The sequence below is a fragment of the Camellia sinensis genome, chromosome 6 (assembly GCF_055761805.1).
Source record: "Camellia sinensis isolate YWXY chromosome 6, ASM5576180v1, whole genome shotgun sequence".
Classification (NCBI taxonomy): Eukaryota; Viridiplantae; Streptophyta; class Magnoliopsida; order Ericales; family Theaceae; genus Camellia; species Camellia sinensis.
In genome coordinates this window covers 33,710,068-33,737,240 of record NC_138966.1, presented here as the reverse complement: position 1 = coordinate 33,737,240, position 27,173 = coordinate 33,710,068, and the positions used below count along the sequence as shown (strand labels likewise).

The window sequence follows — 27,173 nt, the reverse complement described above, 5'->3', positions numbered from 1 at the left end:
CTTCTTTTGTTTAAATTGTTTATCATGTTTTTTTTTTTTTATTGTTCTATGTTCTTCAATTGTTTTCATATTATGATGTTTTTTCTTCTTTTTTTGGGAGGTTTCAGTAGTTAGGGGTGTTTGGACTAATTTATGCGTATCTTAACTAATCCTAACTCTGGTCCAATCAAAGGCAAGTCATTCATACCGGGTTAAAAAAATCATGAAAAATTACTTTCTCGCAATCTAAATTTAAGAATTGAATATTGAGCAAGTATGTAAATATTACACTTACCAACCATTCATAATAACTCTCAGAATACTACTGTTAACACAATTAGACAAATAAAAAGTATATTGAATAATATTATGTGTATCTCATACAATATAATGAAGGCCCATATATATAGACAAGAAGGAGAAAGAGAATTCTAATCCTACTATATAATGTAATCCTAATCCTATTATATAATGTAAAGAATCCTAATCCTATTATATAATGTAAATATAATATAATCTAATATATATCACTAACAGCCCCCCTCAAACTCGAGATGGTTTCAAAGAGACCAACTAGAGTTTGGAAGGTAACTCATGAAAACGACCAGGAAGATGAGTTTTAGTAAACAGATCAGCAACTTGAGCAGCGGAAGAAACAGACTGGAGTTGGATAATGCCACTATTGACATGCTAACGAATAAAATGACAGTCAATCTCGATGTGTTTGGTGCGATCATGAAAAACATCATTGTGAGCAATCTGAATGACATTACTCTTCTATTGCTTCATGTTGATGATATGCTTATTATCGGTGATGATCTTGATGGCATTCATGAGCTGAAACATTTTCTCAGGTCTCATTTTGAGATGAAAGATCTAGGTTCTCTTAGTTATTTTCGAACGGCAACATACTGAGTAGATTGTGGAGCAGACAAAAACTAACTGACAATGTGAACTGCATGAGAGATATCAGGCCGAGTAACAGACAAATAGACCAGACTACCCACTAATACTGTTGATGGCACTCATATGTCTGTTAGTCATATTGGTAGTGTCTTTACCTCCATTGTGTCTCTCTCTGATGCTTATGATATTCCTGCCCTCACCCTAAATCTTATTTCTGTTGGTCAACTTTGTGAACTTGGTCTAGTTGTCAGGTTCAGGATCCGCAAACAGGACAAACTATTGGTATATGGCGTAAAACTGGACGTCTGCTTGAGCTCATCAATCTTCATCTACCATTTTCTACACCTACTCCTCAGCATGTCGCATCCACTCTCTCTTGATCTTTGGCATTCTAGATTAGGGCATGTTTCTTTTGGTCGGCTATGTACTTTGGTATCCGGTGGCAATTTAGGCTCTATTTATTCTAATTATCATAATGATTGTCAATCTTGTCAACTTGCTCTGATACCATGTTAACACAATTAGACAAATAGAAAAATATATTGAATAATATTATGTGTATCTCATACAATACAATGAAGGCCCATATATATAGGCAAGAAGGAGAGAGAATCCTAATCCTACTATATAATGTAATTCTAATCCTATTATATAATGTAAAGAATCCTAATCCTAATCCTAATCCTATTATATAATGTAATCCAATATATATTACTAACAACTACAATAGTCTTGTTTCTTATTCCCTTTTCTTCATTTGAAATTTTGAAGCCCTTTTGATTCTCCATATTCTCATTCAATATTAATTATCCATATTGGCAGCGATATGATTTCCTGTCATTTGGTAAAACTTTGAAAGCAATTAAATTAAAAAATAAATAAATCAAAATCAACTTAAAATAGAAAACTAAGTACTTGTAAATAAAATTCAAATTTGACATTTCAATATTGAAAAATGCTTGAGATCCCCTTTTTTTGGAGACCCTCACCACTCTCTTTAGATTTCAACCATTGATGTATATGTGGGATCCACTCATGTATGTGTGAGGCTCACACCATCAATTATTGAGATCCAACGGGGGTGATGGGGGTCTCCAAAAAAAAGGGGTCTCAACCATTGTTGTTCAATATTACATAGGGACTCAGAATTTCTGTCCTGAAATTTATCTTGAAATTGATCTTGTAGGTCCAATTCAACTCTTATTAAGGCTCCATTTGACGACTTGAGTTTATAAACAAATTATTGTAAGTTATTATATTACTCTTTCTATTTTATGAATGCTTTTATTTTTATTTTTATTTTTGTTTTTATTTTTTTTATAAAAAGTCAGAAAACTAACTAAAATTACCAACTCCTAAATAAGACCTTAATAAGGTCCACTTGTAAAATCAATTTCAATCATACATTAATTTTTTTTTTGGCACTTTTTTGAACAAAAATTCTAAAACCCTAACATAGTTGTACACTTATATACTTAGTGATGTTAGCCCACCCAATGTGTGCTATTAAATTTAAAAAATATATAATTGATTTTGATTTGAAAATACACATATTATGTATTGTTCTAAGTGACATAAGAGTCTTGTCTACTAATCACATGTCTTAGTTTTGAATCATAATTTCTTTTTTATATAATTTTGAATTTTAATTAGGTTAAAAAGACATTTCCAAACTTCCCTTTATATATAGTATATATTCAGATTTGGTTTATCTCAAGTTGGTCATCTCAACTTAAGAGAATGTTTAGATTTGGTAGGTTCATTTTGGGACTAATTTCAGTGATCCAAATTGTTTACATTTTATGACTTATTAAGTAGAATATTCATGTAAAAGATAAAATGATTGAATATTGATAGTTATATATTTGAATAAAATTTGTATTCTAAAAAGTAAATGGTTATTTTTAAAATTATATTTGTTGTCCTTTTGTTTAAAACAAATATGATTTAAATATATAGTTATCAATATCCAATTATCTTAATTTTTTTAATAAATATTCTACTTAATAAGTTTTAAAAAATAAACGATTCAGATCACTGAAATTTATTTTAAAATGAGTCTACTAAATATAAACGCTCTTTTAAATTAAGATGACAAATTGAGAAAAATTAAAACCCAATAAATTTATATGAAGACATTACCAAACTTCACTTAAATATGTAGGTCTATTTTTGAAAATTTGGCTAAAAGTTAATTTTTCTTAACTTTTTAAATCCTATCATTCATTTATTTTTTTGCACATTTTAAAAATAAAAAAATAAAAAAATCAATTTTTAACTTATTTTTCAAAACAACACAGAGTGTATATATATATATATATATATGGACGAAGGTATCAGTGTAGATGTTTGGAAAGTTACTATTTTAGTAGATTATTTTAATTTTTAATTATTTTAGTAGATTAAAATTTTTATAGTTAGGAAGATGATTAAATTTTTTTATAATTATATGTGATATTTGTAAAAAAAAAAGTGAAATAATTATAAATTTGATATAATATTTTATCTTATCAACTATTTTACTTTTTTTTTTTTTTTTTAATTTTAACTTAAAAAAGCTAAAATTTATCTTGCCAAACACCCCCACCATAAGCCTGACATGACTAAAGCTGTTCTTGTTTGAGTGCACGTTATTGTTTACTTACGTACGAAAGTACGTACGATTTGAAAGCAGCAATTATTATTATTGAACCCTCAATAATTTTTTTTTTTTTTCGTTCTGTTTTTTTGTTCTGCTGAGATTGTTATTAGTTAGATCAGTAGAGTCCATCGTCATTTTTTCACTTTTTATCTTTTTTTAAGAAATAATTATATAATTATCCCTTAATGAATGGTATGTAATAATACTTTAAGGTCCCGTTTATTTTTAGAAAGAAAATGCCTCGTAACTCAAATTTTGTGGCTCAAAAGTGGCTCAAAGTGGCTCAAACGTCGTTTTGGCCATTTTTATGTTGTTTTGTACTCAAAACGATGTCGTTTTGGCCATTTGAGCCACAAAATTTGAGATACGTAGCATTGTCGTTTTTAGAAATAGAATGGAGGAGATTCATAATAAGGGGATTAATAGTGAGGAAATTGATAGTGAAAGAATTAATGGTGAGGAATTGTTAAATTATTTTTATATAAAATAATAAAACAAATAAAAAATATAAAAAATTAAACATTATATTTAAAAAAAATTTCCCAATATATAAAAAATAAAAAAATTTCTAATCCCCTCACTATTTTTCTAATACCATCTCTACCTCCTCCTTACCAATCCCCCTTCCTCCTCCTTACTAATACCAAGGGATTACTAATCCTCTCCCTATCTCTCAAAATAAACACCCCATTCTCAATCTCCTCCTCACTACCAAACCCAATCCCCTCTCTATAACCCCAAACAAACGGGGCCTAAAATCAATCAAGAAGACATCGTTTGGGAATAATAAGTCGGGTGGATTTGAAACTATTTTAGTCACAAAAAGACAAAATAAATTTTTTAATTTAATAAGATAAAATATCACATCTAACTCATAATTATTACATTTTTTTTCTCACAATAAGTCAAAAAAGCTAAAAAAAAATCCTTTATAAACGAGGTTTTTTAACCTCAAGTTAAAATAACCAAAAAACTAAAAAACCAATCCATTTTCCAAACGAACACTAAGGTTGCATTTTGTAGAGCTTTCTAAATGTGATTTGAGAGTAGGAATTGTATTTTGAGTTTATGAGTTTTGAAATTATGATTTGAGTGTGAAAAATTTGTTTGATGAAAGAGTTTTGAAAAGAGTTTTAAATTGAGTGGAAAATTTTTTATGTAACATATGATATTTGATACAAAAATTTATAACTTATAACTAAATACAAAACTCATAATTATATTAAAGCTCATAAAAAATTTTAAAAAATTCAGAAAATATTTTTTTCGAATATATAAAAATTATCATGTGAGAATTGAAAGAAAAAAAAAATTTACATTGTTTTGGTCAACCGATGAGACGATTGGTTAGCCTAAATTTTTTCGCCTTCGATCGAGTTTTCAAAATTAAACGTAGAATTAACTTTTGAAAATTGTAAGCAAATTTCATGTGCAAAATAAGCTCTGAAACTAACGTTCCAGAGCTGTACCAAACACAGCCTAATTTTTCCCACCCTAATATTCATGGATTGAAGGAGTGAAACTAGTACTTTTTGTTAGGCTTTTAAAAATCGATTATTACCTACACTCGCGTTAGGGAAAAAAATACAAATTTATAAGAAAATTTACAAATTTAATTCTTAATATTAAGAAAAAAAATTATTAATTTATAATTATTTTTTTCACACCCCATTGATGTGATATTTTTCTTTTTAAAAATTTTATTGACAAATGTTAATTAATAAATAATATAGAACAATATTTCAAAAATCAAGACGATCAAATAATCACTATTAAATAAAATAATATAAGTAAATAAAAAGTAGTATTTATTTTTTAACAAGAAATAAAAAAGTAGTATGAATCATGGAAATATATCTCAAATCTTCTTTACAAAAATAGGTTTGTATATCTTTTTGTAAGAAAATAAAATAATCAATTCTCATACGGACCTTTAACATAAGTGACATATACATCACACTCATAATAATTGTAAATTATTGATTCTTTCTTCAAAATAATTTTTTGAATATATATATATTTTTAAATCATAATATTCATGGTCACCTGACTCTCGGTCACCTGACTCTCGCTCCGACTCTCTAGGCCATCCACAAGTTATCTGAAATAAACTTGGGCCAAGTTTGAGAACATTTGAAAAAGTTAAAAAGTTATTCAAAAAGTTAAAAAGTTAACATTATTCATCAAAATTCAACACTTACGGCAGTACAATTTTCAATTTTAATTTTTTCTTACAAATCAATTTTTATAATTTTTTATTACACATTTTTCCATAAAAAGTCAAAAAGTTAACCCAAATATTCATATTTTTTTCCTCAACTTTTTAGTTTAAAAAGACAAAAAGTACATTTATTTAGTACACCCCAAACAACCCTCACTCCAACCAAGAATTTTTTTTATTATTATTTTTATTTTTTTTAAAAAAATTACAATTCCTATAGTTTAGAATTTATGTCACTTTAATTTTTAACTTTTCAATTATGATACATTTAATTCTAAATTTTGAATTTTGTTTTAAATAAGGACAATTAAAGATACCATTACTTAATTTCAAGGATAAAATTATCACTTTAATAAAATATAAACTAATTTGACAAGAATAAAATGTCAAAAAATATTTTTGAATTTTTTAAAATTATTTCTACACACTAAGGATAAAATTATGTAAAATAGATTAATTTTTTAGATATTAAATTATTTATTTATTTATTTTACCAAATTAATTTTTATTATGTGTCTAGATGATGATCATGTAATGGGGTGGTTGTTTTTATTTTCATTAAATTAGTTTCCATTTTTTCAAAAGTCAAATATGGCAACAATATGATATAATTATTAAACCAATCCATTAAATCAAATAATTCAAAACTAAAAACATTTCATATATTAAATATATTGATTATACATTAAAATCTTAACAATCACCCATTACATGATCATCATTTAAACATATAATAAAAATTAATTTGGTAAAATAAATAAATGTCTAAAAGATTTATCAATTTTACATAATTTTATCTTTGGTGGGTAGAAATAATTTTAAAAAATTTAAAAATATTTTTTTGACATTTATTTTTGTCAAATTAATTTATATTTTATCAAATTGATGATTTTACCCTTAAAATTAAGCAATGGTATCTTAAATTATCCTTATTTAGAACAAGATTCAAAATTCAGAGTTAAATATATCACAATTGAAAAATTAGAAACTAAAGTGACACGAGCCCTAAACTTTAACAACTATTAGTATAATTCGCTCCTTTTTTTTTGCTCCAGGGGCAAATTCACAGGGTGTTTTGACTTAAATTTTAGAGTAAATTAAATTGATTTATCTTGAAATTAAAAATAAAATTATTATTTTAACATAATTATACTAACTTTTTTTCTACTAATAAAGAGATCAAAATTAATGCAAATAGTATAAAAACACAAAGATATACAAGATCAAATATACATCTTAATGTAAATGATATGACAATATTATTATTTTTTATTCATATAACTACCAAATTTCTGAAATAAAACATTAAGAAAATTCAGTGTAATTATACTAAACTTGTGGAGTTTACGCTATTTTTTTTCTAAATATTAGGAAAATTTATTGTAATTTACCATAAATTTTATTAGTTAAAATAGTGAGCGTATCACACCATATGTAACCCTACTATAAAATTACGTAAGTTTTTATAAATTTTTAGAAGTGTTTTGATAAAAATATATAAATTAAATACAAATTCGTATAAATTCACTTTTAATGAATAGACTTACACGGATTTATATTTAATTTATACATTTTTATGAAATTACTTATATAATGTTATAAAAATTTATGTAATTTTATGGTAATATGTCACACAACGGATAATTTTCCTTTATTAGCAAGCAACATGACAAATGTCTTTAACATAATTTGCACAAAACGCAAGAACATGTCCAACAGCCGAAAAAGTACTTTTAATTTTATTTTGATGTAGTGTCCCAATTTAATATTAATTGATAAAAATATGTGTTCGGTTTGAGTTTTTTGAATTAAGTTTTTTTGAAAATTGAACTTTTTAGTTTTCGTGTTTTTTTGTTTTTAGTGAATATTTTTAAAATTTTAAACATTTTTTTTTTACTTTTTTAGATGCACCTTACTTAGATGTATCTAAAAAGTAAAAAATTTGTGAAAAAATATTTTTAAAAATTAATAAATACATAAAAATATTAAAAAATGTACTGAATTCTCGTATTTTTTTTGTATTTCTGGTATTTAGTGAATTTTTAAAAGATTTTTTTCAATTTTTTTTGTACTTTTTAAGTATATTTATGTTAGGTATGTCTAAAAATTAAAAAAATTACTTAAAATATTAAAAAAATTCAGTAAAAACAAAAAAACACGAAAAATAAAAAAGTATAATTTTCTGAAAAAGTATTTTTTAAAAATGATAATCAAGCATAATGAGATTCAATATTTTTTTTTGTTGATTTTTTGAGAGAGAATATAATAAATGTAAAGTTATAAATGGTGTGAAACAATATTCTAAAATTACCAAATAATCACTCCCAATAGACATTAAGATGTGTTAATTGACAAAATATGAGGTTCTAAATTCATCACAATCCCAAACTTAGGAAGGCCTTAACTCCAAGGTGATGCATGTGGTATATCTTCATTATTTTTTCATTAAATTTTACAAAATTTAATAGGATAAAGTATAGAATATCATAATTTTTCTCATTACAAAAGCAACGAAGTATTATAATATCACCGTTCGTAATTTTAATGTACACACCATAAATTTACTATCCATAATTTACCACAATTTGACGACATACTACAACTATCCATACAATTTGACAACATACTACAAATATTCACAATTTTTTCCGCAAAATTGTAACTTTCTTAAAAAAAAATTTGAGTGACCTTTCTTACGATAGTGTAAAAATAAGGCGTACACGCTATAAATTTATCCATTAGTTTAAGCTATTCCCCTTATACGATCAATCATGTAGCTATAACTATATATACCATATTTGGTTTACAATATCATATGTCACCACTGTATTAATAACATATAGCGAGACCCATTCAACCAATGCAATTATAACAAATGATATAGTAAACCAAATGCAATATATAAATATAGTTATTATAACATTACTTTTATATGATTAGTGTTGTTTGGAATCATAGATTTGAAAAGTAATATGGAAAGGACAAAGAAAATGTGAGAGAAATAGAGAAAAAATTAATTTATATTTCATTCACATTCCCCTCACTTTTTCATTTCTCTTTTTAAATTCACGATCCAAACACTACATATAAATGAATCAGAGAAGTTCCATCAAACAAAAATAGAGCTTGTCAAAATAAATTTCATTTGTCCAACAAAAACAAAAAACAAAAAACAAAAAACAAAAAGCAAAAAGCAAAAAGCAAAAAGCAAAAAACAAAGAAGGGTTCTCCCATCTTCAAAGATTATTTATGTCTTTTGATCCCCCCAAGTCCAGCTAATAAATAAACACAAACTGGACAAGTATAAAGGGTACAAAGCTCTCAAAGATCCAGTATCTGATACAACAATTCTCAGGGAGAGAATGAAGAAAATGCACTGCCCCAACATCCATGGCTATTAGAAGAAAACAGTATCTACTCTAATCTTTGCCAAAATCAGTATTGTAGTGAGCAGTTGATTCAAGTTTCTTCGCTTCAGTTAGTTTCCGAACAGCCTAGAATAAAAGACGACAAAATTATGAGCATATCAAACATCTCTTGCTGCTAAACATCAACAAATGATAATAAGGTCCATGGAATACAAAAACTCAAAATGCAGAGGAATGATGATTCTCAATTAAGGGTAGGTAACTACTACACAATATGAAGTCATACTCAAGGAAGAGATAATACCTTCATAAAATCTTCATGGATGACATAATCACGTTCTGCACGGATTGCTGACATACCAGCCTCCGTGCATACATTCCGAAGATCAGCACCATTAAACCCCTGATATGGTTGAAGAAATAAGTAATATAACAAATTGTTAAAACAGAAAAGCAATTTTCTGGCTTACCTCTGCAAGCTTTACAACAGCTTCATAGTCAATCTCACCATGCTTGGCGATTCCAGCTGCATGGATCTTGAGAATTTCCTGTCTTGATTGCTCATTTGGCAATGGAATCTCTATCTTCCTGTCCAGACGCCCAGGACGAAGAAGCGCAGGATCAAGAACATCAGGTCGGTTTGTTGCCATGATCATTTTTACCTAATTTAGGATTTTAAGGCTATCAAGTGGAAATGTTGGTAGTAAAAAGATGCACGATAAAAACACATGATTAATATACACGACTCTAGAACAAATTCTACCATTTTTCCTGTCCCTTGAATGCAAAAAGGCCATTCAATGAAGTGGGAAGAAGATTTTCCATTTTCAGGGCTCATTCCTATCAATTGAATAATACATTCATCCACTGAACTGAAGTACACAAATACAAAGATAACAGCATAAGCTCATGTCCACACAAGCATAAAGTGCGCATGCACAAATAGGTTTTCAGCAGTGCTTTTAACAAGCAGTTCTTAAAAATCACAAGTGATGGTTGAACAACTGTTAAGGTCATATAAATCCTCCTCCTAAGAAGCTCCTAGTCCATGTGACGATAACTTGCTTATTGCATGTAACCAGGAGAAGGAAAAAAAATGCTTACGCATCAGAACCTTCAAACCCTGAGCTATGCTTACTTGCACTTTCCAAAATAAGTCAAATACCCACGCTCATATACCTGATACTTGGGCAAGGATGTGGGGTACGTGCCGATACTTTGTATCAGACACTTATTAGACATTAGTATTTAACACTATCAAATCAATATATGTATTGTTGTATAATTGCTATAAAATATGAAAAATATCTTTTTGACACTGTATGTTACATATAATATCATTTTATTTCACATAATAGATTAGAAATATAAAAATTTGACCGCTTTTTACCGAGCTTGAGTCCCTTAAATTTAAGATTTGATGGTTCTGACCTCTAAATAGGCACCCACACACAAAACCCATACCCTAAGAACCACAGACACTTCTAAAATGGTGGTGTATCAATGTCGCATCTGTGTTGGATACCGACACTCGTCAGACACTTTTTCCGACACGTGCCGACACTCATCCAAACGTGTCCTATTTTTTAATATAGAATTTAGACTTGGACACTCTTCAAACACTCTTTAGACATTAAGAGGACACACATGTCCCTCGCTTAAACACACGTTTATTGATTAGATACACCCGAAACTAATTATAAATTTGAACAAAATAACTTAGAATACGATGATAAAAGAAAAATAACGTCAATTTATAGAAATTAGTGTTATATTGCATTTATTTATTGTCTTAGAATGATGTATTCATATATATGACATATAATAAATACATAAAATTATAATCTGTGTCCCTCACGTGCCGTGTCCTATAATTTTTTGAAAATTGTGGAGTCAGCGTGTCCGTGTCGTATTTATGTTGTGTCACATGTACCTAAGTCCATGTAACTAAGCTACATTATTAGAGCTTCTCCATTTCAATAACAAAAGGCCATGAAAAAGAAAAAGAAAAAAAAAAGTTTTCCATTATTGGCCTAAAAGATCAAGTGAAACTGTGAAAGGGTTTCCAAAAATGTTACAGAATATGTTGTGATGTGCTCAAGATCAAGAAAGTATTTTTTGGATGCTTCATTAGGCTTCAGATACATAAAGTTTTTTTTATCTTTATTTTGCAGGATTAAGTTTTAGGGTTACGTAATAAGTTTTTATTAATCAAAGTAGGTCTAGTTTATGGATTAAAAAGTCTAATGGGCATGGGTTTTGTTAGCGTCTAAGCAAGGCCAGCCCTTAGGGAAGGTGGCCGCCTAGGGCCCCAAAAATTTGTCTAAAAAATAAGGCCCCCATTTAGGTATAATATCCTTATATGGGAGATGTTACAATGTGCACCCTAAAAAAGGTGCATACAGTATGCCTTTCATAACATTTTTACAAAATTTCATAATTTAAACACAATGTTATAACTTTTTCACTACAAAATTCATAGCTTTTTTTCATTATAAAATGTCAAAATAAAAATCACAAAGTGTCATAACAGAACTACAAAGTGTCATAACAAAAATCACAAAGTGTCATAATATTATCATCCCTAACTTTAGAATGCACACCATAAATTCACTATTCATAACTTTACCAAAAAATGCCATAACACACATCACAAAAAATCATAACTTTCATCACAAAAAATCATAACTTTCTTACGATGAAAGGTGCATGTTGTAGATTTCTCTTCAAATATATATACTAATAAAAATATTTTTATTAAGCCTTAATTAAATTAAGGGCCCGGTCAAAGTGATGAATTATTTGAAAGTAATGGATGGTTCTTTTTCCAAATGCATATATTATTTATAGAATTTTGATGACTACAACAATTACAGTTGCCTCTAGAAAAAGAAAACTTTCAAATTGTTAATCAACTCTTACCTTTGATCAACATGTCACAAGAAAAATTAAATGAATTAGTAATGTTATCCACTGTAAAGAAAATGACAGATAAACTAAATTATATAAGCTTAGTAATTTTGTAAATAAACATGTGCGAAGACCAGTGTTGTCAAAGGTGCGCCTAGGCGCAAGGCGAGTCGAGGCTCAGCATCTGCGCCTGTACAGGTGCCAGGCGAGACGAATTGAACCAGGCGCTCGCCGATCAAGGCGAGAGAGGCGCAAGGCGATCGCCTAAGCGCGACTCAGTGCTCAAGTCGTAGATCTGATCTAACGACTCAGATAACCTTTTGAATGGCTCGTAATCACAGAGGATTACGACCCATCTACCATATGAGACAAATAGGACTCAGATAACCCTAATCGATCGATTACGAACCTGTGTTCAAAAAAAGAAGTCGTCTCTTCCTCTTCCTCTGCGACTCGACTTCGATCGACTTCTCGCAAGTTCGACTTCGCAGGTTCTCGATCGACTTCGCAAGCTCGAGTTCGACTTCGATTGACTTCGATCGGCTTCGCAGATCGACTCTCTCCCCTTCTCCTTCTTCTTCGATCGGCTTCGCAGGTTCTCTGTTTTTTTTTTTTTTTTTCTTTTCTTTTTCCTTCGTCGAAGGTGATCTGTTTTTATTTTTTATTTTTTTTTCTTTTCTTTTCTTTTGATTATGATAAATAAATAAATAAATTCATAAATAACTTAATTAATTGATAAATAAATTCATAAATAACTTAATTAATTGATTATGATAAATTAATTAATTCATAAATAAATAAATAAATAAATAAATTGATTATGATAAATAAATAAATAATTTTCTTTTTCAATTATTTGACTTTCATAACCCTGATTATTACATAAACAAATAAATAAATTAATTAATTCATACATACATACATAAATAAAAAAATAGATATATTACATTTATTATGATTATATTATACTGAAATTGATTCATCATTATACTGAAATTAATTAATTGACCATTAATTAAAAAAATTGAAAATTGATTCATAACATTAATTAATTCATACATTACATACATTAAATTACATACATTATACATTAATAGAAAATTGAATGTAGCATATGAATAAATGTAATGGAATGTACATTAATTAATTAATTCGTCATTAATTAAAAAAATAGAAAATTGATTCATACATTACATTCATTAATTAATTCATCACATAACATGCATTACATTCATTATACTGAAATTATTTTTTTGTTATTTATTTTTTGTGTTGTGTAGTAAGTACTAAGTAGAAAATGACATCGAAAAGTAATAGAAACGATCCGGCGTGGCAATATGCCCATTTGGTGGAGGAGAATAATTTAAACAAGTTTGAGTGTAATTTTTGTGGTAAAGTATCAAATGGAGGTGTTTATCGGGTGAAACAACACCTTGCGGGAGGTTATAGGAATGTCACTGCTTGCCCGAAGTGTCCTTCTCATGTAAGAGAAGAGATTAGAGAGTTCATGTCCAAAAAAAAGACACAAAAATAAGAAATGAATATGTTGCCTGATTTCGATGACATGGACATGGAAGATGAAGATGAAGATGTCGTTGAGATCAATGTCAATCAACACCGCAAGTTGACAAATAGTAGCCAAGGTTCATCCAAATCCAAATAAAAAACGCCAAAGAGAAAAGGGCCTATGGATGTTTACTTCACACCCAATCCTGAATCAGTGGTGAAAAATCGAAAAGACCAAGCAAAAGGGAAGCAAACCAAAATTGATGCAAATGACCCTTACAAAAAAGAAATGAGAGCTCAGGCACTACAAAGATTTGCAAGGTGAATGTATGATGTTGGCATCCCTTTTAATGCAGTAAATTATGAGAGTTTTGGACCAATGATTGAAGCCATTGGCCAATATGGTCCTGGTATGAAGCCACCGACATACCATGAAGTGCGGGTTACCCAACTCAAAAAAGAAGTGAAACATACTGAAGATTTGATGAAGTATCATAAAGAGGATTGTGCAAAATACGGGTGTTCCATAATGGCAGATGGTTGGACTGATAAGAGAGGAAGGACATTGATTAACTTTTTAGTTAATTGTCCAAGAAGAACCATGTTTGTTGAGTCGGTTGATGCTTCTAGCTATTCAAAGGATGGGCAAAAGCTATTTGAATTACTAGACAAGTTTGTGGAGAAAGTTGGAAAAGAGAATGTGGTGCAAGTTATCACTGATAGTGCTGCTGCAGCTAATGTGTTGGCAGGTAAAAATATTTCCTCATTCCTTACATCAAAATTGTTTACTCATAGTTTGTTTTGTATTTAAAATTTAAAAACTAGAAAATAATAATTCTTCATTATTGTTACATTATAGGGAGGTTTTGGGAAGCTAAGTATGAACACTTGTATTGGACACCATGTGCTGCTCATTGTTTGGACTTGATGTTAGAAGACATTTTCAAGATACCTAGACTGAAAAAGACATTTGAAAGGGGTATTGCAGTACATGGCTACAATTACAATCGGCTTACGTTGCTAAACATGATGAGGCGCTTTACAAATTTGAAGAATTTGATCAAGCCTGCAAAAACTAGATTTGCAACCGCCTTTTTGACTTTGTCCAGGATGCATCAACAAAAAAACAATTTGAGAAAGATGGTCACCTCCGAAGACTGGACCTCAAGCAAATGGGTAAAGGAGCCACAAGGTAAAAGAATGGCACAAACTTTGTTGATGCCTTCATTTTGGAATACTGTTGTGTTTGCCCTTAAGGTCTCGGGTCCTCTTGTCAAAGTGCTTAGATTGGTTGATACCGAGAAGAAACCTCCCATGGGATACATTTATGAGGCAATGGATAGGGCAAAAGAATGCATTGCAAGTTCATTTGATCATAAAGAAGAGAAGTATAATGAAATTTTCGAAATCATTGACAAAAGATGGGATGTTCAATTGCATCGACCTTTACATGCAGCTGCACATTTTCTTAACCCAGAATTCTTTTACCCAAAAGCGTTAGAGGTGCAAAGAGATCATGAAGTGATGAATGGGTTTTATGAATGCATGCAAAGGTTGGTCCCGGATGTCACTGTTCAAGATTTGATCACTAATGAGATGAGTATTTATATGAAGGCTGAGAGTCTTTTTGGCAAGTCTGTTGCGATTAGGCAAAGAAATACAAGAGCACCAGGTAATATATTATAGACTCATAGAGTTTATTTTTAGTAATACTTTTAGTAAAACTTAATACTTGGTAACAATTATTTCTAACTAGTGGATTATCGCAGCTGATTGGTGGGCATCATATGGTTCTTATACTCCAAACTTGCAAACTTTTGCTATAAAAGTCCTTAGCCTAACATGTAGTTCATCGGATTGTGAACGAAATTGGAGTGTATTCGAACATGTGAGTATTTAACATTCTAACTAATTTTTTGTTCAATTCAAATATTTTTTATTCTAATTATATAGAATTTAATATCTTTTTAATAATTGCAGTTTCATAGCAAGAAAAGAAATAGACTGGAACAACGTCTCAATGATTTAGTGTATGTCAAATACAATAGAACATTGAGATTTAGGTATGACATGCGCAACACTCTTGATCCCATATCTTTGCAAAATATTGATGAAAGCAATGAGTGGTTGCTTGGGAGGATGGATGGAGAATTAGATGAAGATAATGAGCCTGTGTTTGATGATGATGATGGCTTGACGTGGGCCACTGTTGCTAGAGCTTCTGGAGTAGAAGAAAGTAGCCATGCAAGTAGAGCAACAAGTTCACGCTCAAAGGCACAACCGAGGATATCTAAATCATCAACATTGACTCCACTTCAATTAATAGATGAAGAGGAAGCGGGCTCAGATGACACAGAGGAGGAAGATGTTGAGGGATACAAATCAACTGATGGAGAAGAAGATGATAGTTTGCTTGCCATTGATGTTGAGGATGATGATTGACTGACACCGACCTAACCTACCCTTTCTTTTGATATTGATGTTTTTAAGTGTTAAGACATATATTAGTATTTGTTGGATATTTATGTTTTAGATGTTTAGTGTTTATGTTTTTATTTTATTGAATGTGGATTATTTGATCTTTGAAAATTGAAATGTTATGTAATATGCACTTTCATGACTTTGAGAATTATTCTATATTTTGTCTTGAATCTTGATTACTTTTTATTTTTTAAAAAATTGTCTTAGTACTATGAATGATTAGTTTATATTAATTTTTCTATTTTTTACGAATATTGTGCGCCTTACTTCAATAAAGCCCGCGCCTCGCCCTCGCCTTGCGCCTAGGCTCCAAGAGACCTTCGACGCCTTAGTGCGCCTTGAGCCTTTAAAAACACTGGCGAAGACTAATATTTAAATTATATTTGGCTACAGTTGGCCTAATTTTTAATAAATATTACACCATGAGATTTTGTTAGCTACTTTATTTCTTGCTAAGAGGCACGAATACTTCTAAGAAGGTAACGTATCCGTGTCATGTCATGTCGTGTCGTATCGTGTCCGTGTCGGACACCGATACTCTTTGGACACTTCCCCGACGCGTGTCCAACACTCTTTGGACACTTCCCCGACACGTGTCCGACACTCTTCAAAACATGTCCTATTTTTTAAAGACTTGGGCACTCTTTGGACACTTGGAGGACAAATGTGCGTGTCTCTCTAACACAAGTGTCTATCGATTAGACACATGTGAAACTAAATATAAGAAGTTTGAATAAAACAACTTAAGATACAATAATAAAACAAAAATCATATAAATTTATAGGGATTAATGTCATATTGCATTTTTTATTATCTTTGAATGATATATTCATTTATATATATAACCTATGTTACACGGACTTGGGTACGGGTATCGGGTGCCGGTGTGTATCTAGGGGTTAGACACTTCAAAATTAAAAATTAAGGATACGTGGATATGGATCCAAATTTGGATACGAGTACGGGGATACATTAAATAGGTTTTTTTTTTTAAATATTTATTTTATGAAGATGAGTTAAAAAAAATAAGGAATAAATAATAAATTTTGTTAAATAGAACAAATAAAATATAAATAACAAATAAAAATTATTTTAGATATAAAATAAATTATATTATATATGATCAAATAAGTAATTTTTATTTTAATAAAGATGTTGGCCAAATAGGCCAAATACAAAACACTTAAAAACTAAATAGGCCCAAACTTATTTTATTTAGGCCCAAAAAATTAAATTAGCAAGAATAAAACAGGCCCAGACGAAATAAGGCAATACAAAACACTAAATAGGCACTAAATAGGCCCAAGCTTTTATTTTATGTATTTGGGTCTAGCCTATTAGCCAAACCTAGCAAATGCTCTCCAGCTGTATATAGACAGTCAAAGTCTCTCTCTTCTCTCATCCTTTTTCTCCTCTTTCCTCTCTCTGAAATTATCGCGTCGGCGTGTCAGTATCCGTGCTTCTTAGATTTCTTGGTTTAAATTTGAGTTTAGTACATAATTTCAGTAATTATATATACACACAAAGTAAGTGGAAACTAACAAATAAAAAGTTATGAGTATTTACTATTTTACCCACACATATATATTGATAATTATGCATAGAGGGTCCCAACTTAGAACTTCACCTAGGGCCCCAAGAAACATAGGGCCGGCCTTGGGTCTAAGTATTAATTATACGAGATTATTTGAAGCTGAAGTTACTACTTGGTTATGAAGTAAATAGGTAATTAAGAAAAGTTTCCAAGATATCTTGCTTGGAGACCAAGTTTAATACAACTTCCCACACAAATGTAAAGAAGATTCCTAGAAACGATATTGATGAATAAAATTCAAACTTCAGTTTTCCCTGTTCTTCTTTGCCCTTTAACTTAGGGCTTGGTTTTAGCCCCATGGCTTAGGGTAATCAAGCCCTTTTTTTTTTTTCTTTTTTTTTATCTTTTCTAAAAAGTGCATAATAAAATCAGGTCTTTCACAAGTTTTGGCCTTAATCCAATCATTACATGGGTTTGACATCAAAGTCGTTGGAATCCCCGCCCAGTGACATCATGTTGTACATATGGGTAACTTAACCACAATTCAAAGTGAGGTATGAAGGGCCCGGTTGAAGTGATGAATTATTTGAAAGTAATGGATGATTCTTTTCCCAAATGCATATAATATTTATAGAATTTTGATGACTACAACAATTACAGTTGCCTCTAGAAAAAGAACACTTTCAAATTGTTTATCAACTCTTACCTTTGATCAACATGTCACAAGAAAAATTGAATGAATTAGTAATGTTATCCACTGTATAGAAAATGATAAACTAGATTATATAAGCTTAGTAATTTTGTAACTAAACATGTGCGAAGACTAATATTTAAATTATATTTGGCTACAGTTGGCCTAATTTTTAATTAATATTATACCATGAGATTTTGTTTGCTACTTTATTTCTTGCTAAGAAGCACAGAAACTTCAAAGAATGTAGCGTATCTGTGTCGTGTCCATGTCAGACCCCGACACTCTTCAAAATGTGTCCTATTTTTTAAAGACTCGGGCACTCTTTGAACACTTGGAGGACAAATGTGTGTCTCTCTTAAATACAAGTGTCTATCAATTAGACACGTGTGAAACTAATATAAGTTTAAACAAAACAACTTAAGATACAATAATAAAACAAAAATCATATAAATTTATAGGGACTAGGGCCATATTGCATTTTTTATTATCTTTGAATGATATATTCATTCATATATATAACATATAATAAATATATAAAATTATATATTTTATACGTGTCCCCCACGTGTCGTGTCCTGCATTTTTTGAAAATTATAGGGTCAGCATGTCCGTGTCGTGTCACGTGTCCGTATCCGTGTCCATGCTTCTTCGATTTTTTGGTTTAAATTTGAGTTTAGTATATAATTTCAGTAATTATATATACAAACAAACTGAGTGAAAACTAACGAATAAAAAGTTATGAGTACTTACTATTTTACCCACGCATATATATATATATATATATTGATAATTATGTACAGAGGGTCCCAACTTAGAACTTCACCTAGGGCCCCAAGAAACATAGGGCCGGCCTTGGGTCTAAGTATTTATTATATGAGATTATTTGATGCTGAAGTTACTACTTGGTTATGAAGTAAATAGGAAATTAAGAAAAGTTTCCAAGATATCTTGCTTGGAGACCAAGTTCAATACAACTTCCCACACAAATGCAATGAAAATTTCTAGAAAAGATATTGATGAATAAAATTCAAACTTCAGTTTTCTCTGTTCTTCTTTGTCCTTTATCTTAGGGCTTGGTTTTAGCCCCATAGCTCATGGTAATCAAGCCCTTTTTATCTTTTCTGAAAAGTGCACAATAAAATCAGGTCTTTCATCCAATCATTACTTGGGTTTGACATCAAAGTCGTTGGAATCCCCCCCCCCCCCCCCCCCCCCCCAGTGACATCATGTTGTTCACATGGGTAACTTAACCACAATTCAAAGTGAGGTATAAAGGGCCCGGTCGAAGTGATGAATTATTTGAAAGTAATGGATTGTTCTTTTTCCAAATGCATATATTATATATAGAATTTTGATGACTACAACAATTACAGTTGCCTCTAGAAAAAGAAAAATTTCAAATTGTTAATCAACTCTTACCTTCGATCAACATGTCACAAGAAAAATTGAATGAATTAGTAATATTATCCACTGTAAAGAAAATGATAGATAAACTAGATTATATAAGCTTAGTAATTTTGTAACTAATCATGTGCGAAGACTAATATTTAAATAATATTTGGCTATAGTTGGCCTAATTTTTAATTAATATTATACCATGAGATTTTGTTTGCTACTTTATTTCTTGCTAAGAAGCACGAACACTTCTAAGAAGGTAACGTATCTATATCATGTCGTGTCTTTTTGGACACTTCCCCGACACATGTCCAACACTCTTCAAAACATGTCCTATTTTTTAAAAACTCGGGCACTCTTTGGATATTTGGAGGACAAATGTGTGCATCTCTTAAACACAAGTGTTTATCAATTAGACACATGTGAAACTAAATATAAGTTTGAACAAAACAACTTAACATACAATAATAAACAAAAATCATATAAATTTATAGAGATTAGTGTCATATTGCATTTTTATCATCTTTGAATGACATATTCATTCATATATATAACATATAATAGATATATAAAATTATATATTTCATACGTGTCGTATCCTGCATTTTTTAAAAATTTGCGTGTCGACATGTCCGTGTTGTGTCACGTGTCCATGTCCGTGCTTCTTAGATTTCTTGTTTTAAATTTGAGTTTAGTATATAATTTCAATAATTATATATACAAACAAACTGAGTGGAAACTAACGAATAAAAAGTTATGAGTATTTACCATTTTACCCACACATATATATTGATAATTATGTATAGAGGGTCCCAACTTAGAACTTCACCTAGGGCCCCGAGAAACAGAGGGCCGGCCTTGGGTAGTATTTATTATATGAGATTATTTGATGCTGAAGTTACTACTTGGTTATGAAGTAAATAGGTAATTAAGAAAAGTTTCCAAGATATCTTGCTTGGAGACCAAGTTTAATACAACTTCCCACACAAATGTAATGAAGATTCCTAGAAAAGATATTGATGAATAAAATTCAGACTTCAGTTTTCTCTGTTCTTCTTTGCCCTTTATCTTAGGGCTTGGTTTTAGCCCCATAACTCATGGTAATCAAGCATTTAGTTTTTTTAATCTTTTCTGAAAAGTGCATAATAAAATCAGGTCTTTTGCAAGTTTTGGCCTTAATCCAATCATTACTTGGGTTTGACATCAAAGTCGTTGGAATCCCCGCCCAGTGACATCATGTTGTACATATGGGTAACTTAACCACAATTCAAAGTGAGGTATGAAGCTAGTACCTTCCCAAGCTGATCAAATCCATCAAGTTGATTAAGTAACTCCATCAGTGTTCTTTGAATCTCACGGTCAGCACTAGTTCCCTCACTGAAACGGCGTCCACCAATTGCATCAATCTCATCCATAAAAATGATGCACGGCTTCGCAAACAAAACAAAATTATCACAATCGTTTTATTAGAGAATGATACTTCATAAAGAGAGAAATATTCTAAGAAATACAGGCTCTTACTTGGTGATCACGTGCATAGCCAAACATTTCTCTTATCAATCTTGCACTTTCGCCAATATATTTATCAATTATGGCACTTGAAACAACCTATAACCAGGTGAGATGCCAATATATTTATCTATCTTGGGGAAACTAATCCAACTTAAGGGAAAATTTGAAATCAAAACATAACATAAAGTCTCACCTTCAAAAAATTGGCATCTATATTACTGGCAATTGCCCTAGCTAATAATGTCTTGCCAGTACCCGGAGGCCCATAAAGAAGAACTCCCTGAAACAATAAAAGTTTTAGACATGACCCTACCAAAATTCACCTACATCTTCACAAGAATTAGGTATCACTCCCCTGTAAAGCAAGGGCTTAAAGTAATACAATGCAACGCATAATAATTTAAAAAACAGGGGAGAAAATGAAGAATGCATCACCTTGGGAGGTTTGATTCCAACTCTAATGAAGAGCTCAGGATTCATAAGAGGTAACTCAATGGATTCCCTGAGTTCTCGGATTTGATCAGATAAACCACCCACAGCGGAATAGCTGACATTACCAGGATCTTCATGAAGCATATTATAAACTACAGGGTCAACCTGTCAAGGAGTATGAAAAATCAGCATCAGGGATGACAATAACAAAATTAAGCAAGAACAAAAACAATTAAATAATCGATATTGCCATCAATTAAGGAAATTTCCAAGTGGCATTGCACTAGAAAAGATGAATCACAATAACTTACTTCGCGTGGAAGAGCACGCATGATTGTGAGTGTCGTCATATCAAGTACCACTCTTGTTCCAGAAGTCAGTTTTTCCTTGTCTACTTTACTGCGGCAGCCAACTACATACCTGGGTCCACTGCTTGCTTTAACAATCACTAAATTACCCACAAGCAATCAATCAATACCACATTTAAGTTCAAACCATCATAGAAGAGTTTACTAAGAAAAAGTAAGTCAAGTTCATTACAATAAATTTATCGACTAGTTTAATAACTAAGAGCACATTATGAATTATCCCATTTACAGGCAGCCATAATAGACTAGAGCTTGTATTTTCTTTGCATGACATGCATCAAGACTCCGGAGTTGTAAATTAAAAAAGATAGAGCTCAAATGATTTCACAAACAATTTCCAAACACCCCAGCCCTCCCCCCTTCCCCCCCCCCCCCAAAAAAAAAAAAATGGATATAAAGAACAAAAGAAATGAGTAATTACATCGTTCATTGTCGAGAGGCCTGAGAACTTCTCCAATTATCTGCCCAACGCTCTGAAGCGACTTCAAATCATCTTCTGTCTTGTTGAACTCTTTCTTGGAAGCTCGCAAGCTCTCCCTCACTGCATGCTAAACATAATTAGAAAATTGTATATGTGCCCAAGTGTGAAAACATAAGTTTATTCAAGTAGTCAAAGGACAGCTACAACCCTTGATTCAAATTTATATCGAATTTAAATTTGGATAAAAATCACTCAAAAAACCTCTCCATTCATTGACTCAAACTTAGTTTTACCCTTCTTTCAAAAAAAATATATAAATAAAAAAATAAAAAACCAAATCAAGAAATGTTTATTCAAAATTTTTGAGACCATTTTGTGGCTTTCAAATTTTACAACTCTAGCTTTTACTCATTTGTGTTTAAATATGAGCTTGTCCAGTGTTTCACATCAACTAAAGCTTTTACGAATGTTGATTCACGTTTTATTCGCTAAAAATTTTATATTAACAAAAGATTGTACGGAAACAGGTGTAAGAAAGAATCCTTCTTCGACTCTTTCCCGAGAACCAAACGCTCAGTTAAAAGTGTGCTAAATTGAACAACTTTCTGTAGGGTTTTCAAAAAGTAAGGCAATGCGAGAGTAAATATAACTTATGAATGAAACCCTAGACATGATTCGGAAGAAGAGATCTAAGAAAAGCAGTGAATTAGGTTTTTGGTATTGGGGGTTAGGGCCACGGACCTGTTCGCGCTCTGGACTCGAGTTCTTTGTGCTGGAGGAGCTTTTTGCGGTACTCCGCAACCGCGGTACGGCGGCGCACGGCGTCTTCTCCGTCGTTCATCGCGGCAATTCGAAAATCAGAAATCAGAAACTATCGGACCAGGATTTTATAACTTGGAAAGAACAAAAGGAAACTAGGGTTTGGTGCTTGCTTTTTTGTTAATTTTTTTTTTAAAATAATTTTTTGTTTATCAATTTTTAAAAAGTGGGCATGGGGTAATTTTTTTATTAATAAGTTTAACTTTAACAACTTAATTAATTTAATTATAAAAAAAAACTCACAGTAATTAAGGGTTAACCTAAGTTAAATTTATGAAAAATGTTATAAATTTCAAATAATTTATCAAATCTATTGCACATTTGAATTTAGGTAGTTCAATTTAAATAATTGAAAAAAAAATAAAAACCGATTTGCCATGAAAATAATGTGGATCTGATCCCATTGAGTAGATGTTTGACATGTACTAAAAAAGTACGTTTTTCTTATATACATATATTTATTTGAATCACATCAATCAACATCTATCAATATCTATCAACATTTTCTTTCTATTTTTCTACTCATTTTCTCTATTTATTTACACATTGTTTTTTTTTTATAAAAAGTCAAAAAGCATACTTAGCCTCCGTTTAGGAAGTGGGTTGGCTTTTTGGTTTTTTAGTTTTTTTTGGCTATTTTAGCCTGGGCTAAAAAGCTTGGTTTGGAAAGGACTTTTTGGCTTTTTGATTTTTTTGACTTTTTTTTTAGAGAAGAGTGTAATGATTATGGGTTGGATGTGATATTTTGTTTGTTATAGTTAAAATAGCCTATTTTGTCTTTTGTGGCTAAAATAACCAAAAAAACCCATAAACTCACTTCCCAAACGGTGCCTTATTTAAAATATCTCAAATTGAGGAATTCTATTTATATATAAAAAAAATATTTAAATGAGTCCAATTTTTTAATGCATTTTATTAAATTATTTAGGATTATAATTTATTCTATGTATACTCTATTTTTTTTTTCAAATTACCCTTTTGAAGTACAATCAAATAAAATATATTAAAAAGTTCAAATTAATTTTGAAAAACTCTAAAAAAAAATTATTTTATTCATGTATGTATAGGAAACACAATCAGAGAACCCGACATCGGGGAAGATAGCACTAGCGAAGGAAAAGGAGAGGGTGAATTTCACATTCAGATTTCCAAAACCGAATAAGTTGAATTTGTTCGGTTCAAAAAGTCTGAATAATAATGACGAAAAATATAATAAATATTCATTTTTATGTAAAAAAATACAGAAATCAATAATTGTAATTCGATATTTATATGAATAATTACATCCTCTTTGATGGGTTGCTTCAAAAAATTATTTTGATTATTACTGTCATCCATTATTTGATTTTGTTTAAACTTTCATATATTTGCAAGTAACAACATAATAAAAAATAAATAATGATGTGGATGATAATAGTGAGTCTTGGTTGGGTGGAGTGGATTGGAGTTTTGGAATGAGAAAGAAGAAAAAGAGAAAATAATTGAAACTTATAGAAGAAGATGAAGAGATTTGAATAGGAATAATACATATAATTGATTATGGTGTACCATAAGAAAAAATAATATTTTATTTTAAAATTTAATAAGTGTTATCTTTATTAATAAATTCACATTAGAATATAATAGGAATTGAACTTTTAAAATTTGAGTTTGGCTTACTGTGATCAATTTTTTTTGTCAAATAGAATGATTCATCCAAATTTGGGCTTTTTATATTTAAATGCAAAAACAAGGTTGGATAATTTAAAATTAGCCCAAATTTGTTTTTTAAAATTATTTTAAACAAAAATAACAAATATATCCAATGAGATTATGTTGAAAATACAAATTACCTACTTTTCGAACTTAGAATTGACAGAAAAAAATAAAATTTCTAACTATTCTCCAATGCAACAATGAAATTATCAAAAAATTTAACTGAAAGAATAATATACAAACAAAAAACTCATACAGAATTTTTATACATAATGTGGTTTATTGTGAACCTTTCATTTCAAAACAAAACACCAATGAAGATGAATTGATTTACAATTATGGCATTGTGACATAATTCTTGCCAAGTTTTTTGTATTAATTTTATGTATGTTTAGAATTTTCCTAACTAAAATATATTGTTGACATCATTAAATACTATTAACTGATTTAATGATTAATTAATGAAAGAACTAATTTCTTATGTAATTAAAAATTTTAAGGAGCGAAATGTAATTTTCAAAATTACAAAGGCTAATTTGCATTTTAAGCAAATGTCAAAGGATATATTTGTAATTTATCCTTATTTTCAGTTGGGATAAATTACAATTTGTATTTTTAAAGGTTAGGTCTGTCCGTAATACATTAATTGAATTAGAAGGCACAATTTGAAGGCTATGGGCCTACTTTGAACTCAATTTGGTAATTCGAACCATTCAACTTCTAGTTTTCATGAAGAAGAAATTATCATACACATAAAAAATCAGGTTGATTAGATATCAATAGTGATGCAAGGTAGATTAATGAAACAAAAATCAAGCATAAATATTAACCCCAAATTTGATAAACAAATACTTTGTCTTGAAATATCTTAATTCTCTCAAAATAATCTGATTTGCCCTGAAACTTATAATTCTTATTTATAGTGAAAGGAAAGGCCTAATTACAATAAGAAATAGATTAAAAAGGTAATTCTTGATAATCTAGCCTACAATCAAAGAGAATACGAAATTTGCCAAAAATAGAAAGATTTGAGTTGAGCTCAAATCTTGAAAGGAAAGGCCTAATTACAATAAGAAATAGATTAAAAAGGTAATTCTTGATAATCTAGCCTACAATCAAAGAGAATACGAAATTTGCCAAAAATAGAAAGATTTGAGTTGAGCTCAAATCTTGAAAATCTAATAAAAACTAAACATGCTGGAAAAAACCTAACCTCAAACGAATTCATTTAAATCAAGTAATTAAAGAAACAAATATTTTCTAAAATGACAAAATCGCGCAATTAAAGGCCTAAATAGTAGAATTTGGAATAAAATCAATCATACGCCATGGCGAAGTGATGGGTATTAATCGTGACGTCATTTTCCATGTTCTAGTGCCTTTGGCCTTTGGCTTGTATATCCATGAGTTCCTGAAACTCTATAGCTAAACACTTTGCACCATCCTCCCCTACTTAAAAAGAATTAGCCCTTGAATTCAAGTCATCATCTGAAGAATCCCCATAGAACAAGATGTATATGTAGTGCAAATATGACTGTGAAGCTTCAATCTGTAGGCATTAGGGTTAATTTTCTCAAGAATCTCTACCAAACCAATCTACCTGGCAACTAGTTTGTTGTAATCCCCCACTGAAAATCTATCATTGGTAAAGACAATATTCACGAAATCTCTTACTTCAAACTACACAAAGGGTCGTTTCTGATCAACTTTTTCCTTGTAACTTTGTAAAAGTCTCTTGTAGTTTCTATTGTGTAGATTGATGAAGTTGCTGGAATTGTATCGTGAAATCCCTTGCTTTGGCATAAGTCTGCTTCAAGTTTGGGACTGGTGCAAGGTCCAGTGACAATACCATAGACAATTTGGAATGGAGACAAAGCAGTGCTACGATTTATGAAATGGTTGAATGCAAATTCTGCTTGGCACAATTTCTGGTCCTATGATTTTAGGTGAACTTCAACAAGACATCGAAGCATATTTTGCAAAGAATGATTGACTACTTCGTGTAGGACCTCAGCACTTACCATCTCACCAAAACCTATAGATAGTGGTTAAGGCGCAATTTTATTCCCTTAAAGGGTATAACACCAAGTGTCACAAGTCGACTATGACTTGACCTTACCTTGGGCATCCTCTACGGCAGGATGCTGGTCCAAACCCAGGCCCACAATCTCCCCAGCACCTGCCCACAAGCAGTATGCCATTTAGGGGAATTGAACTTGAGACCTTACTCTGATACCAATTGTAAAACCTCATCGGTTACCATCTCACCAAAACCCATAGGTAGTGGTGAT

General features: G+C 30.4%; 2 protein-coding genes across 2 annotated transcripts; one reads left to right on the top strand and one right to left on the bottom strand.

Moving 5' to 3' along the window:
• Positions 1–8,851: 8,851 nt before the first annotated feature.
• Positions 8,852–23,353, bottom strand: LOC114277748 (26S proteasome regulatory subunit S10B homolog B). The gene is made up of 10 exons (XM_028219690.2): positions 23,110–23,353; positions 22,369–22,488; positions 21,891–22,027; positions 21,583–21,744; positions 21,341–21,427; positions 21,157–21,243; positions 20,928–21,065; positions 9,586–9,777; positions 9,420–9,518; positions 8,852–9,241 (listed from the first exon to the last, which is right to left on the bottom strand). Exons 1-10 carry the CDS (start codon positions 23,207–23,209, stop codon positions 9,167–9,169), a joined length of 1,197 nt encoding a protein of 398 aa, XP_028075491.1. The 5' UTR covers positions 23,210–23,353; the 3' UTR covers positions 8,852–9,166.
• On the top strand, positions 14,406–15,547 carry LOC114296190 (uncharacterized). The gene is made up of 2 exons (XM_082873659.1): positions 14,406–15,203; positions 15,301–15,547. The coding sequence occupies exons 1-2, from the start codon at positions 14,459–14,461 to the stop codon at positions 15,429–15,431; spliced, it is 876 nt and encodes a 291-aa protein (XP_082729785.1). The 5' UTR covers positions 14,406–14,458; the 3' UTR covers positions 15,432–15,547.
• Positions 23,354–27,173: the final 3,820 nt, after the last annotated feature.

Coding starts and splice junctions, on each gene's coding strand:
- LOC114296190 (XM_082873659.1), top strand. CDS start 14,459: ATGTTAGAAGACATTTTCAAGATACCTAGACTGAAAAAGACATTTGAA. Junction 15,204..15,300: donor AAGAAATACAAGAGCACCAG/GTAATATATTAT, acceptor GGATTATCGCAG/CTGATTGGTGGGCATCATAT.
- LOC114277748 (XM_028219690.2), bottom strand. CDS start 23,209: ATGAACGACGGAGAAGACGCCGTGCGCCGCCGTACCGCGGTTGCGGAG. Junction 21,244..21,340: donor TAGATGCCAATTTTTTGAAG/GTGAGACTTTAT, acceptor ACCTGGTTATAG/GTTGTTTCAAGTGCCATAAT. Junction 9,519..9,585: donor CTGTTGTAAAGCTTGCAGAG/GTAAGCCAGAAA, acceptor CAACCATATCAG/GGGTTTAATGGTGCTGATCT.